Source organism: Eumetopias jubatus, unplaced genomic scaffold, assembly GCF_037043125.1.
Source record: "Eumetopias jubatus isolate StellerSeaLion01/CBP00866 unplaced genomic scaffold, mEumJub1_p1.0 scaffold_86, whole genome shotgun sequence".
Taxonomy (NCBI): Eukaryota; Metazoa; Chordata; class Mammalia; order Carnivora; family Otariidae; genus Eumetopias; species Eumetopias jubatus.
In genome coordinates, this window is record NW_028274892.1 from 170,806 (window position 1) to 183,959 (window position 13,154).

Sequence of the window (13,154 nt, forward strand, 5' to 3'; positions counted from 1 at the left end):
ACCAACATCAGAGATGATGCACATAACATTTTGTATAAGAGATCTAAAAAAAAATACCAGCATCATGGAATTTAAACTGTTCACTGAAATAAGATACAAGTATCCTAAGGCAGGTTTCTGTTGTTATATGACAGATATACAGGAAGGAAGAAAAGCAGACCAGGCAGGCTGGAAGTTCAGAAATGCCAGACTGATAGTAAGATGCAAACATGTTGCACGTATGACACTGTGCTCTCCAGACCCAGCCTGGATTCCCGCCCACCTGTCTGCCGCTCAAGGCTTCTGACACACAAGCCCTACGGCTCACTCTTATCTTTTACTTTTAGTTTTTAGGCAGTGTAAATAATCGACAATGAAAAGCCATCACATTTTAACAAGCAGAATATTACAGACCATAGGAAGGGGATCAATGGCATAGCTGTTAAAAATTACCTTTGAATCAAAAGATCCCTTATTTTTATAAAGAAGTTCTTCAACGCTCTCTCTTATTTCCTTGGGAATATTTCGTGCATCAAAAGTTGCTATGTCTTCTCTTACGCCTCTTTTTGCAAGGAAACTAAAATTAAAACATTACTTCAAATAAGGGTAAATAAAATTTGCCACTTCTGACAATAACATCGATTTAACAAAATGCTGTATGCAGTACTTTTCATCCACTAGTTAACGAAACATAGGGTCCTGAAGTATCCCAGCTTCTCATGTGCTGCCAGTCACTTTGTAAAGACCACAAGGGAGAACTCCACAGAGAAGCCCCACGGTTCCTCGCCTCCTGTCAATAATGTGCAGCGGTGAAGGGCAGGGATCACAGTCCTCGGATTCTACCTACATCCCTTTCCGTGAACTGCTCTGTGCTTGTCTGTTCTAGGATAGGTCAGAAAATTTCCTGACTCTGTTCTAAGAAAGGGACTTCCAAGTGTTCCTCGACCTGCACCTCCCTTCCCACCTCTGGATATGAAAGGACTCCACCATGACCCCCAGTCCCAGTGTGGATCTGAGTGTGGGCACAAACCACAACACAGTCACCAGAACGTGAAAGCCGAAGCCACGCAGCTGCGTGTTTCATTAACGCCCAGCCTTTTCTCTTCCAGTGTGCATCTTGTATTATTTATGGGGCTCCTGCCCTCGCTCCTCCGGCCCTTGTCTGACTCCGCCAAGAGTGCAAGACTCTGAGAAGACCGACACTATTTTCTTCATCAGTAAATCACAGGAAACACAATGCTCTGTACTGTGGGTGGGCCAAATAAATGATGGCATTTATTGAGATGTTCTTCAAGATTTTAGGCATTCTTTTTTTCTCTCTGTGGATACTTATATCACATATTATGGAGAAAGGAAAATATAGATCTTGGTATAGGATCACACAGAGTATCTTTTTTTTTAAAGATTTTATTTATTTATTTGACAAAGAGAGAGAGAGAGACAGCGAGAGAGGGAACACAAGCTAGGGGGAGTGCGAGAGGGAGAAGCAGGCTTCCCGCAGAGCAGGGAGCCCGATGCGGGGCTCGAGCCCAGGACCCTGGGATCATGACCTGAGCCGAAGGCAGACGCTTAACCGACTGAGCCACCCAGGCGCCCCCATACAGAGTATCTTGAAATATTACAGCAAAATGTGTAACTAGGTAATTAATGAAGCACAGTTTGAGAAACAATGTAAGAAGTATTTAAAAATATGAAAGAGGCGCGCCTGGTTGGCTCAGTCAGTACAGCATGGGACTCTTGATCGTGGGGTTGTGGGTTCAAGCCCCATGCTGGTTGTAGAGATTACTTAAAAATAAAATCTAAATAAATGAATCAATCAATCAATGTGTACTTCACTGGTGAAATAATAACATTTTTCACAAATTAAAAAACGTACCTTTTCATGCTCACCCAAGATGTATCAAAGATACCCATCAACCTTAAAACGCCCTCAAGAATATCTCTGATGATATCAGGTGGCATACGCAGTGAGCGAATTTCTGAAAGAGATTCTGGCTTAATGTTTCCAACTGCTAGTTTAGCTTCATTGACTAGAGGCTAAAAGGACAAAGAGCATTTTTACTTTCAAAAAATATATATGTAAAAATCAATAACTCTAGAAGTTATTGAATATTTGTCATTTCATTAAAAATAACTCGTTATTAAAATCCTTTCTCTTCAAATATCAAAATGCTTTGAAACACACAAAATACAAAATCTTCAAATTCTTACCACCATAACTACAGGAGTCTAATTTAGAAAAAATCCCATTTGTTTTGAGACAATTTGCCATTTTCAAGAGGCTCCTTATATTCTATGACTAGCTGGCTAATAACCTAGTGAGGGGCCAAAAAAAGAGCCTAAGAGTTTGACTTAATTTCCCTACAACACATTTTTCTCCTCGACACTCAAACAACACGGCTCACGGGAAACGCAGATGGTTTCTGATGACCTTCCTTCCCCCGGCCGACCTTCCTTCCTGCATCTCTTCCATAAAGACCATGGTGTTGGAAGCCACGCTTGCTAATACTCCTAGAACTCCCAGACACAGTCAGTAGTCAGACAACGCATCCACTGTAGCCTACCTGCACTTCCTTTAATTCATTGTCAATTTTGTTTTTTCTTTCTTCAATTTTAACAACTTCTTCTGCTATTTTGTGCTTCAGTCTTTCAAGTTCTGTCTTTTGCTCACTAGCATCCTAGAGGAATATTTTAAATGATATTCCAATTAATTTTCATGCACTCGATATTTTAAAGCATGATATCAAAAATATAAATTATTTTAAAATAACATTTTCTTTTTTTTTTTTTAAGATTTTATTTATTTATTCATGAGAGACAGAGGAGGAGAGAGAGAGAGAGAAGCAGAGGGAGAAGCAGGCTCCCAAGGAGCAGGGAGCCCGATGTGGGACTCAATCCCAGGACCCTGGGATCATGACCTGAGCTGAAGGCAGACGCTTAACCATCTGAGCCACCCGGGCACCCTAAAATAACATTTTCTATTAAATGTTTTCCTAATGTTAATTGACATGAAAGTTTCTAAGATGCCTGGGAAATGAATGTTATAATTTACTACGTATTTACTATCAGGAAGTTTCTATGCTTTATTTGTTTTAATGTTTCCAAATAGCAAAGCAATAAATGCTTATTATATAAAAACCAAGCAACTCAGAATTGCAAAACTTAGAAAATCATCATAATATACATTTAACACTTGGAATAAATAATTCAGAGAGGTTGGAACTACTATGCTCATCTCATAAATGAACAAACTAAAGTCTCCTATAATTCTAACAGTAAAGACTAACAACTCTTAGAGACTACAGTGTATTAGAAGTTTGTGTTTCTACACTTTATTTTAGACAAAAATTGAAATCATGATACAACAATATGATGGTAAATATATAAACAAAAATCAGTACAGATTCAAAGAACAGTAAATTATTTACTAATAACACGTGAACTCTCTGTTCATGCATGCAAGTATCAAGGATCCCACATATGGAAGGAGAAAATTTGTCAAGAAATCTTTCAAGAGTCCTTACATCAGTGGTTCTCAACCACATTCTAGTCACTCAGGGAGCTTAAGAACTAATACCTGGTGTTCTGTTGCCAAGTATATCGAAATACTTCATCTGGGTGCAGGCAGGGTGCAGAAAGATCTAAAGACGCGCCAGGTGGCTCCAATCTGGAGCCGAAGCTGAGACTCAGGCACCGGCCAACTCCTCCGCAGTCTCACCCTGAGCTCCCTCACACGTCAGTGCAACTGGAACTGTGTGCTTCTCAGAAGGGAACTCACGTGCTCCATCACACACACAAACACCCTCCAAGGCCCAGCACGTGTGTTGTTCTGCCACCTGGAAGTGAGCCCTACTCCAGGATTTTACAGTATTTAATCTGTACTTTTCTCAAGTCACAGACCTGGAGCTGCAAGCTTTGCAAGTTTACACAATTTGATATTTAGCTGTCTCTCCAGACTCTACTTTGTTATAAAATTATGAACAGAAACGTCTGCTATTTATAGTCAAGCAAAATTATTAGCGTACAAGATACACAGCGACTCTTCTGTGTCTCAGATAGGCAAGACAACTAGCTACCATTGTAGAAAACCCTTCTGCAGAGGGCCGACCACAGGACAGCACAAGCTGTCCGAGTCTGACTGCAGCTCGCCGGCCTGATGGCACACGGGCACACATACTGCTCAACGGTCTCCTTTCATCAACAGCATTATCCTTCACACGGCCTTCACTTGTTTCATATTTCAAATTACTCTTCAAAGGTAAGGAGGTGACAGGTATTTTTTAATAATAACAATGGCTGTCTGCTTTACATAAATCTTTATAGTAATTTGTTTCCAAAATACCTTGAGGAAAAAGTGATGCTAAAGTTTTATAGTATGAAAATTACATTTGATTTTCTATTACATTACTTACCAGGTCAGGTACTCAATAAAATTATCCTGGAAACACTGAACGTGTACATAACCATCATATATCTGGAAATGTTATTGCTTTTGAAAGTTTCCCAAATGCCAATGGAATTATTTTGGCGTATCAAGGGAAATCTTGATTATGTCATTCGAGTCAGTCTAGATAATCCTCCTGTGAAGCTCACAGTCCTTAAGAACCCTACCCACACTCAGATTTCCAATGAAGATGACCAAACTCACAAAGAAAGCTTCTTTTGTGAATAAGAATAAAACAACCAAGTATGAAAAAGTACATAAGAAAATATAGTGGGAAACAGAAGATTTCATAAAGTACCCTCCGAGGGCTAAGTGGAGATGAGGCAACAGTGAAAGAGACCAATAAAAAGGGATGCTGCAGGGGCGCCTGGGTGGCTCAGTGGGTTAAGCGTCTGCCTTTGGCGCAGGTCTTGATCCCAGGGTCCTGAGATCGAGCCCCACATCGGGCTCCCTGCTCGGCAGGAAGCCTGCTTCTCCCTCTCCCACTTCCCCTGCTTGTGTTCCTGCCCTTGCTATCTCTCTCTCTCTAATAAATAAATAAAATCTTTAAAAAAGGCGGGGGCGGGCGCCTGGGTGGCTCAGTGGGTTAAGCGTCTGCCTTTGGCGCAGGTCATGATCCCAGGGTCCTGGGATTGAGCCCCGCATCGGGCTCCCTGCTCGGTGGGAAGCCTGCTTCTCCCTCTGTCTGCTGCTCCCCCTGCTTGTGCTTTCTCTCTCTCTCTGACAAATAAATAAATAAAATTTAAAAAATAAAAAAAAATAAAAAAAAATAAAAAATGGGGACGCTGCCAAAAGGAAGGATTTACAGGCTAAAGAATCTCCTGAGAGATAACATCAGAGCAGGAATGAAAAGCTCAAGAGGCGAATTAGAAAATGAAGAATTTTTAAAGGAAGTAGAGCAAAAAGAGAAGGAAAAAGGTGAGAAAACCTAAGAGAATTAGGGAAGCAGTCGGGGAAGCCCACAGTCCAAGTAACAAGCATCCCAGGAAGGGAAGACGGAGACATGGAGGGAGGGGAGTACGGCCACACGCCGTAAGGACACTTCCCGGGACCGCGGAGAGAAGTGTCCTGGGGCAGAGTCCACACGGTGTCCAACACAGGGAACGAAAGGAGACCTAAAGCCAAGGCAGATGGTGTCACCTTCAGAACAATGACTTCCACAAAGTCTCAAGAGAGGAAAAAAGAAAAAGATCACCTGCAAAGGATCAGACTTAACAGAACTTGGGAGTGTTTCGGTCACGACAACAGAAGTTGGAAGAAAATGTCTGGAAACAAGGGGATTACATTTCTTGATGACTAATCATGCTGAGCATCTCTCTGTGCATTTACTGGCCCTTCCTATGTCTTCTACCATGCAGGGCACCTTCAGATTTTTTCCTCATTTTTAAATTAGACTTTTTGTTTTATTATTGTGTTCTAATGGTTTCTGTATATTCTGGATACAAGTCATTTAGCAGATTTATGTTCTGTAAATAATTTCTCCCAGTCTGTGATTTGCTCTTTAATTTTCTTCAGAACGTATTTCACAGAGGAAAAGTTTTTAATTTCGATAGGGTCCAATTTCATCAATTTTTCTTCTTTTTCTATTTTGGTATCACATCTAAAAAAATCTTTATCTCACCCAACATCATTAACATTTTCTCCTGTTTTCTTCCAAAGTTTTATAATTTTATGCTGTACGTTTAGATCTATGACCCATATTCAGTTAATTTTTGTACAAGTTTAAGGTAGAGGTCTTGTTTATTTTTCTCTACATGGATATTTAAATACCATTTTTTAAAAAGACCATCCTTTCCCCATTTAATTGGCATTTTGTATAAAACCAATTAACTATGCACGTGTTAGTTTATTTCTGAACTTCATAATGTTCCAATGATCTGTTTGATTATCACTACACCAGTACCACACTGCCTTGATCACTATAGCTCAATAGTAAGTCTTTTTTTTTTTTTTTTTTAGTATTTTCTTTATTTAGTTAGAGAGCAAGCAAGAGAGAGAGCATGAGCAGGGGGAGCGACAGGCAGAGGGAGAGGAAGAAGCAGACTCCCCACTGAGCAGGGAGCCGGATGCGGGGCTCGATCCAAGGACCCTGAGATCATGACCTGAGCCGAAGGCAGATGCTCAACCAAATGAGCCACCCAGGCGCCCCTCAATAGTAAGTCTTTAAATCATAATTCGTCCAACCTTATTATTTTATGAGTTTTTGTGCCAGTTCCTTTTATTGAGATTTATACATTAGTCTATTAAATTTTGAAGTTAATTTTAATTAAAAGAGGCATTAGACTTGCAGTAAGGTTAATAGTCACCAACATGAAGATGGAGAAACATATGAGATTTAATCAAGAAGGTAAACTTACAGAACTTAGTGATTCATGAAAGGTAGGGACTGAGAGAACATATGTCTAATATAATTTATAAGTTCTGTCTTGAACAATTAGCTATACTGTCAACAACGCAAGAAACAACAGATGTTGGCGGGGATGTGGAGAAACGGGAACCCTCCTACACTGTTGGTGGGAATGCAACCTGGTGCAGCCACTCTGGAAAACAGTATGGAGGTTCCTCAAACAGTTGAAAATAGAGCTACCCTAGGATCCAGCAATTGAACTACTGGGTATTTACCCCAAAGACACAAATGTAGGGATCCGAAGGGGTCCGTGCACCCTGATGCTTATAGCAGCAATGTCCACAATAGCCAAACTGTGGAAAGAGCCCAGATGTCCATCGACAGATTAGACTATGATTAGAATGTGGTTGAGAACCACATTGAAAATAGAGCTACCACATGACCCAGCAATCGCACTACTGGGTATTTAACCCAAAGGATATAAAAACACTAATTCGAAGGGGCACATGCACCCCAATGTGTACAGCAGCATTATCTACAATCGCCAAATTATGGAAGAAGCCCAAGTGCGCACTGATAAAGAAGATGTGGGATAGAATACACATACACCCTGGAATATGACCCAGCCATAAAGCTGAGAGACTTCTCAGAAGGCATGTCTAGCAGATTATTGGGGATTTGGGTCTGAAGCTCAAATGAGAGAGTAGGGCTGAAGGACGAGGGAGATGGATGTGGCGGGGGTCAGCACAGAGCAGCCTGGGAGGGCACACGGACACAGCGCCTGCGCGGACAAGAACGTCAAAGACGTCTCCTCTGAAAGGTTTGACAAAGGCAAGAAGGCAATGGCAAAAAGTGGACAGAATCAAAATATTAAAATATCATGAAAGTATAAGTAAAATGAATAAAGACTTATTTTGTAAATCTTGAGAATTAATATTCTGCCTTTATTAAGGCAGGAGAAAAAAAACCTTGAAGCCAGAAGGAGATAATTTTTTAAAAAATAAAAGGAAATATCAACTTAACTAGCAGAGGGTAAACAAATAAAATCGCTTACAAATCTATACCAACGTAAAATGTTATATATTTACAGGGTTTAGATATATTAGTATATGGTGAACTGAGAAGAATATAGCTATGATTTTAAAATAACATGGGAAAATACTATGCTTTTCCACAAAAGCTCTAGTACTTAATACCATCAGCCTGACTCAGCACAGACAAGCAATATTTTTCAAATCCACATAAGTAAAAATCTAAGTTTTCACAGTAATAATCAGGCAGATGTGGTCTCCCTACGGTCTGCATTTTCATGCTCCCTCGAAACATTACCTGCATTGACACTGTGATCTCTTGGAGAGCAGCATCTGCTTTGTCTTGCTTAGTTTTAAGTAACACACTTTGTTCTCCAGCTTTTCTGTTCAGCTCGTCCACAAGAGCTTTAGCTTCATTCAGTTTAGACACACCAGCCTGTACCAATAAAATTAACTAACATTTAAAAAAAAAGGAATTTTATACTCTTTATCCTGATGAATGGATAAAGAAGATGTGGGATATATATACAATGGGGTATCTTTAAGAAAGAATCAAGGAAATCTTCAAGAAAGAAAGAATCAAGGAAAAACCTAACTGTGTACACATCAAACGCTTGCAAGTGGACTTGGGTAGCTCCTTGCTGCTAATTATAATGACTTATTCAACCATATACCCATTAAGGTGTGGTACAAGACTCCACAGAGACATAAAAGAAAAACAGACTTTAAAACTGTCACAGTAAAGCCGAAGAGATCAACACATACTTGGGAGCTTCAAGACCAGGATTTTTACCCACTGAATTCTGTGAGAAAGAAAACAGAAAGCAAGGAAAAACTCAGCAAAGCTTTTCCACTTCTCAGTCTCCCTGACTACGTAAAACGACTCAAGGCCTACTCTTGGGTGGACATCTGACCCTGGGCTGGCCATTACTGCACCCCATCCCACTACCCGTGAGTAATCCAAGAAATGAACACAGAAATATTCCCCCTCTTCTAAAATATGAGTTGGGTTTTTGTCACCTAACAAATGAGAAGATTTCGGGAGATAGTAATGGCAAAAAGCAATATAACCAATATTTACCGAGCACCCAACAGAGAGGACAGCATCATGCTGGTTCTTTATCTAACTCACCCAATTAAGTTGCAGGTCAACAAGTCTGCATAATTTACCCAAAGCACCCCAGAGAACTAAATCAAGAAAATGACCTTCCCAAAGCATGTACAGTTAGTGGCTTGCTCTGAATGAAAGAGGGATAAAGATAACTTTGTCAATTAGGACGGATCCTACTTTATGAGACTACGACTTTGGAGAGGAAATGCTCTCAGACAACTTCCAAGGCTGGCATTTTAATGCCACATTTAAGTTGAAGCTCTGTAGTTGCAGAAATGGAGAAAGACAACTGTTCAGAATGTACTGACATAGATAAAAGTAATATTTTATAAGGTATAATTTTAATTTTAAAGGTTATTATAAAGCTTAATCTCAGATATTATGTTTTAATTAATAATAGACATTTCTGAATTTCTAAAAACACTTTGATTTTAAAGAAGCTTTTAAAGATCACCATAAACTATCAAAAGCACATAAATACCATCCAGTAGAGAAAAAACACAATTACTGAATCTAAATAAAAATTACAAAACCGTTAGTATACCTATGAGCAATACGGGTAGGTGAAACTGTTTTAAGGCATGTAATACAGTACTCATTTACACCAAATACATGCCACAGGCAACGGTTTGTAATATACATAATCCTTGTACCCCAGAGATAAGTAAAATAATTGGAGATTACCAATATTGTACCTGCAAATGACTTTGTCTTTTTAATAGTTCGTTTTTCTTGGTGCTACTGATGGCAGAATACACACGTAAAAAGGTCATATATCGGCTTGGGGTAGCACCATATGCTTTACAAGATTCACGGATTAATAAAAATGATTTTAGAAAATCAGGATCAACTAGAAAGAGAAAACAAAATGATTTAATATATACATGATCTATTGTGAATTAGAGAAAATCATCTTAACTACATTTATTTCATGCTAAATATTTCCACCTACAGAACTAGAAATACGAGGTATCATCTCTGCATAAAGGTACATCTATTCACAGCTCCCATGTTCCTTATGACTTTGAATTACTTAATTTCAGTGGTCTCTATCTGTCCACTGTGACATATTTGCTCTGAACACTTTTACTGCTGCAAGAGAGAGAAATCTACAGGTTGTCATAGCATATAAATTAGTTGGAACTACAGAACTTGTAATCCAGAAGCAAACACAATAAAAGCTCCTTGAATGGAAAAGAGATACCAAACCAAGCAACACAGATCCACTGTCATTTGACACAGGGTGAAACAGGACCTCAAAAGCCAAAAAATGAGGAGGCAGTTCACACAGGATTGAACACATCCATTACTAAACGTGTTATCTTCCTCTCATCACCTCAATCTATGTTCTTCCATATTCTCTACCTCGGTTAGTAAAGACAACTTCTCATCATTGTTCTAAGCCAGAACCCCGAGAAATGTCCTTGCGTCCTCCTTCCTCCAAGGGGTCCCCTTAGAGTGCCTCCTGGTACCCCCAAGTCCATTCCTTCCTCTTGGTTTACTGCAGTGGCCTTCCACAGGGCTCTGATCGCCTTCAGTTTCTTCTTACACCCCCCCTAGTTGCCCGTAATTGAGGAAAAGGATGGACCCAGACACTTTTGTTTCTACAGCAAGACCCTGGTTACGTCTCTGCTAAAATCGCTCCATGACCGCAGATCACCCACGAGTCAGAATCCAAATTCCTTAGCACGACACGGGAGGCTTGTCATTACTGAAGCCGCCTGCCTTCTCTTCACCTAGTACTCTACTGCTCACATGTCCATGTCTCAGCCATTGGGCTGTTCACAGATCCAATAAAATAGCTGGTTTATTTCTCGGAGCCTTTTGCATGTAGCCACTCTTCCCCAAACTGCCCATCTGCCCCTGTCCGTTTGCTGTAACATCTGCTAGTAAAAGCTGTCTCACTTTCAAAGGCTCTCCACATCAACTCCTACCATCATTTATCTCACTGTATCAGAGTTTATGTTTATATAGAACATAATTCTTGCTATTCTTTAGTGCAGTAGGAGCTCCTAAGTCATCTCTAGTATCCAGCCCAGTACCTAAGGTAAAACAAGTTCAACCACTATTTGGTGACTAGATGGTTAGATAAATAAATGAATGAATGTGCTATGATACTAAAAAAAAAAAAAAAAAAAGACCACATTCAAAATTAATTTGGAACTGGAAAAAATAATGAGAGTATAATTAAGAAAATATTGTGTCCACACTCAAAGAACACCATAAAACTTTTTCATGTGTGAGTTGCATGCTGTCACGTAGCTAAGTGAAAAGTGAAAACTAATAGAGAAGCTTAGCCTTCTAGCCAAAGACCCCAGACAATGTAAGTAGAACATCTGATCATCCGGGTCAAGAATATAATTGTTCAACTTCTTAAATGTAAACAATAGATAATGAGTTAGGTCCTGTAGAAAATGACATAAACATGAGTTTATAAATACAGAGAGCTTTAGTTTAGTTTTCATCCAAAGAAATCTTTGTTAGGAGGCACCTGCGTGGCACAGTCAGTTAAAAGTGCCCAACTCTTGGTCTCAGCTCAGGTCATGATCTCAGGGTCCTGGGATCGAGCCCCGCATCAGGCTCCACACTCAGTGCAGAGTCTGCTTGGGATTCTCTCTCCCTCTCCCTCTGCCCCTCCCCCCGCAAACAAACAAATAAATCTTTAAAAAAAAAAAAAAAGACTTTGTGCTAGTTTGTCATTATTCAAATTCATAATCACTGTGAATCTTTAAGGAATCTATGACACCAAAAAATGGCAATTATTTCACAAAGTCAATTTCATCAAAATACTACCTGAGTTTTTTTTCTTTTCTTCTTTCCTTTTTTTGTCACTGTATTTTTCTTCACCATCTGTTTCACTGAATAACATTTCAGGTGTCTAAAACAGGAAGAGCATGTCTTCAAACCTCAACTCAATAGCAAAAAGTTTAAATAAATCCAATATCAAAGGTTAAAAATAAAAAGAACACTTTTCTTCTAGATTTCTTACCAGAGTAAGAGAAATAATGAATATATCCATCTTCAGAATTTTTAGAATTCTAATATTCTAGAGTATTTCCTAGACAAGATTTTTGACACACATCAACCATTAATTGATTGCAAATTACTGACAACACCTCACTTGAAAAATGATTAGACCATATGAAATGAAGGAGATCACAGATCACAGTTTGGATTGAATTAGAAAATAATCACAAATGCCACTGAAAATCACACAATAAGAAAAATGAAAAGCTTTATTTGGCATCAGGGCATAAAGGGATAGTAAGGGTTCTGAGGTTTCCTGAATAAGAAGAAACGAAAAGTAAATGAAAAGAATTCCACAATTGGTAATTAACAGTTTTATAATTGATAATCTCAAAAACTGTTGTTGAGCTACCACTAGGATTTTGCCACTATCACAAATAAGATCAAGTTTCATAAACAGATCATTATTATAAGGGAAAGTATGATAATCTAATAAGAGTACTCATTTAAAATATACAAAAAAAAAACAAAAAAAAAACCAGAAGTAAAATATTCTTAGTTTCCTGGGAAGAAAATTAAAGTAGCAGAACACGGACATTTTTGCAACAGGAAGCCCAAGGTGTCCAGGTATGCGGGTCAAAGTCTCACTTTCTGAATCTCCCAGACTAAACAAAATGTCACACAAAAGACCCCTTTACTGACGAAGAATTTGAAAGTGCCATGGTTCGTGACCAGAGAATACTGTTTTTCCCTCAAACATCTTCACTGATTTCTGCCAAAACCCTGGAGCCTCTGGGAGAATATTTCAAATTTATCCTTTCAAATAAACTGAAATTTTTTTCTTAGGAAACTTGCTTTCTTTAAAATAGTCTATCCCTTATGTGAATTAGCTTGATTGTGTAAACATCGCACAAGATATACATATGTCCAAACATCACACTGTACACATTAAGTATAGACAACTTTTATTTATCAGTTTGTGTATCTCAATAAAGCTGGCTGACAAAACAACACCCTCCATCTGCAAAGCGTTCCTGGCTGGATGGGCCCACGCTCCCCTTCACCTCCATTCTCCCCCTCAGAGATAAAAATGCGTATTAACTCTATTAATTCCGATTAATACCTTCACCTCTCAATTCCTTCAACTCCTGTCCTTCTGGTGTCTTCTCCACCACCTTTTCCTCAGCTAATCACGCCCTACCTGCCATGGTCAGACCCTGAGACCGCGTCACTAACAAGAACTGAAATCATTCCATCATGTCACCTGTAAATATC

At 39.1% G+C, this 13,154-nt stretch overlaps 1 protein-coding gene across 1 annotated transcript in view; it reads right to left on the minus strand.

Annotated features, from left to right (window-relative positions):
* Positions 1-13,154, minus strand: part of LOC148161715 (cytoplasmic dynein 2 heavy chain 1-like) — a 111,283-nt gene that overhangs the window by 10,752 nt on the left and 87,377 nt on the right. Inside the window, 6 exon segments of the mRNA XM_088020623.1 lie at positions 433-556; positions 1,856-2,016; positions 2,544-2,657; positions 8,100-8,237; positions 9,608-9,762; positions 11,706-11,790. Of these exon segments, the coding sequence (XP_087876749.1) occupies positions 433-556; positions 1,856-2,016; positions 2,544-2,657; positions 8,100-8,237; positions 9,608-9,762; positions 11,706-11,790 (777 nt within the window).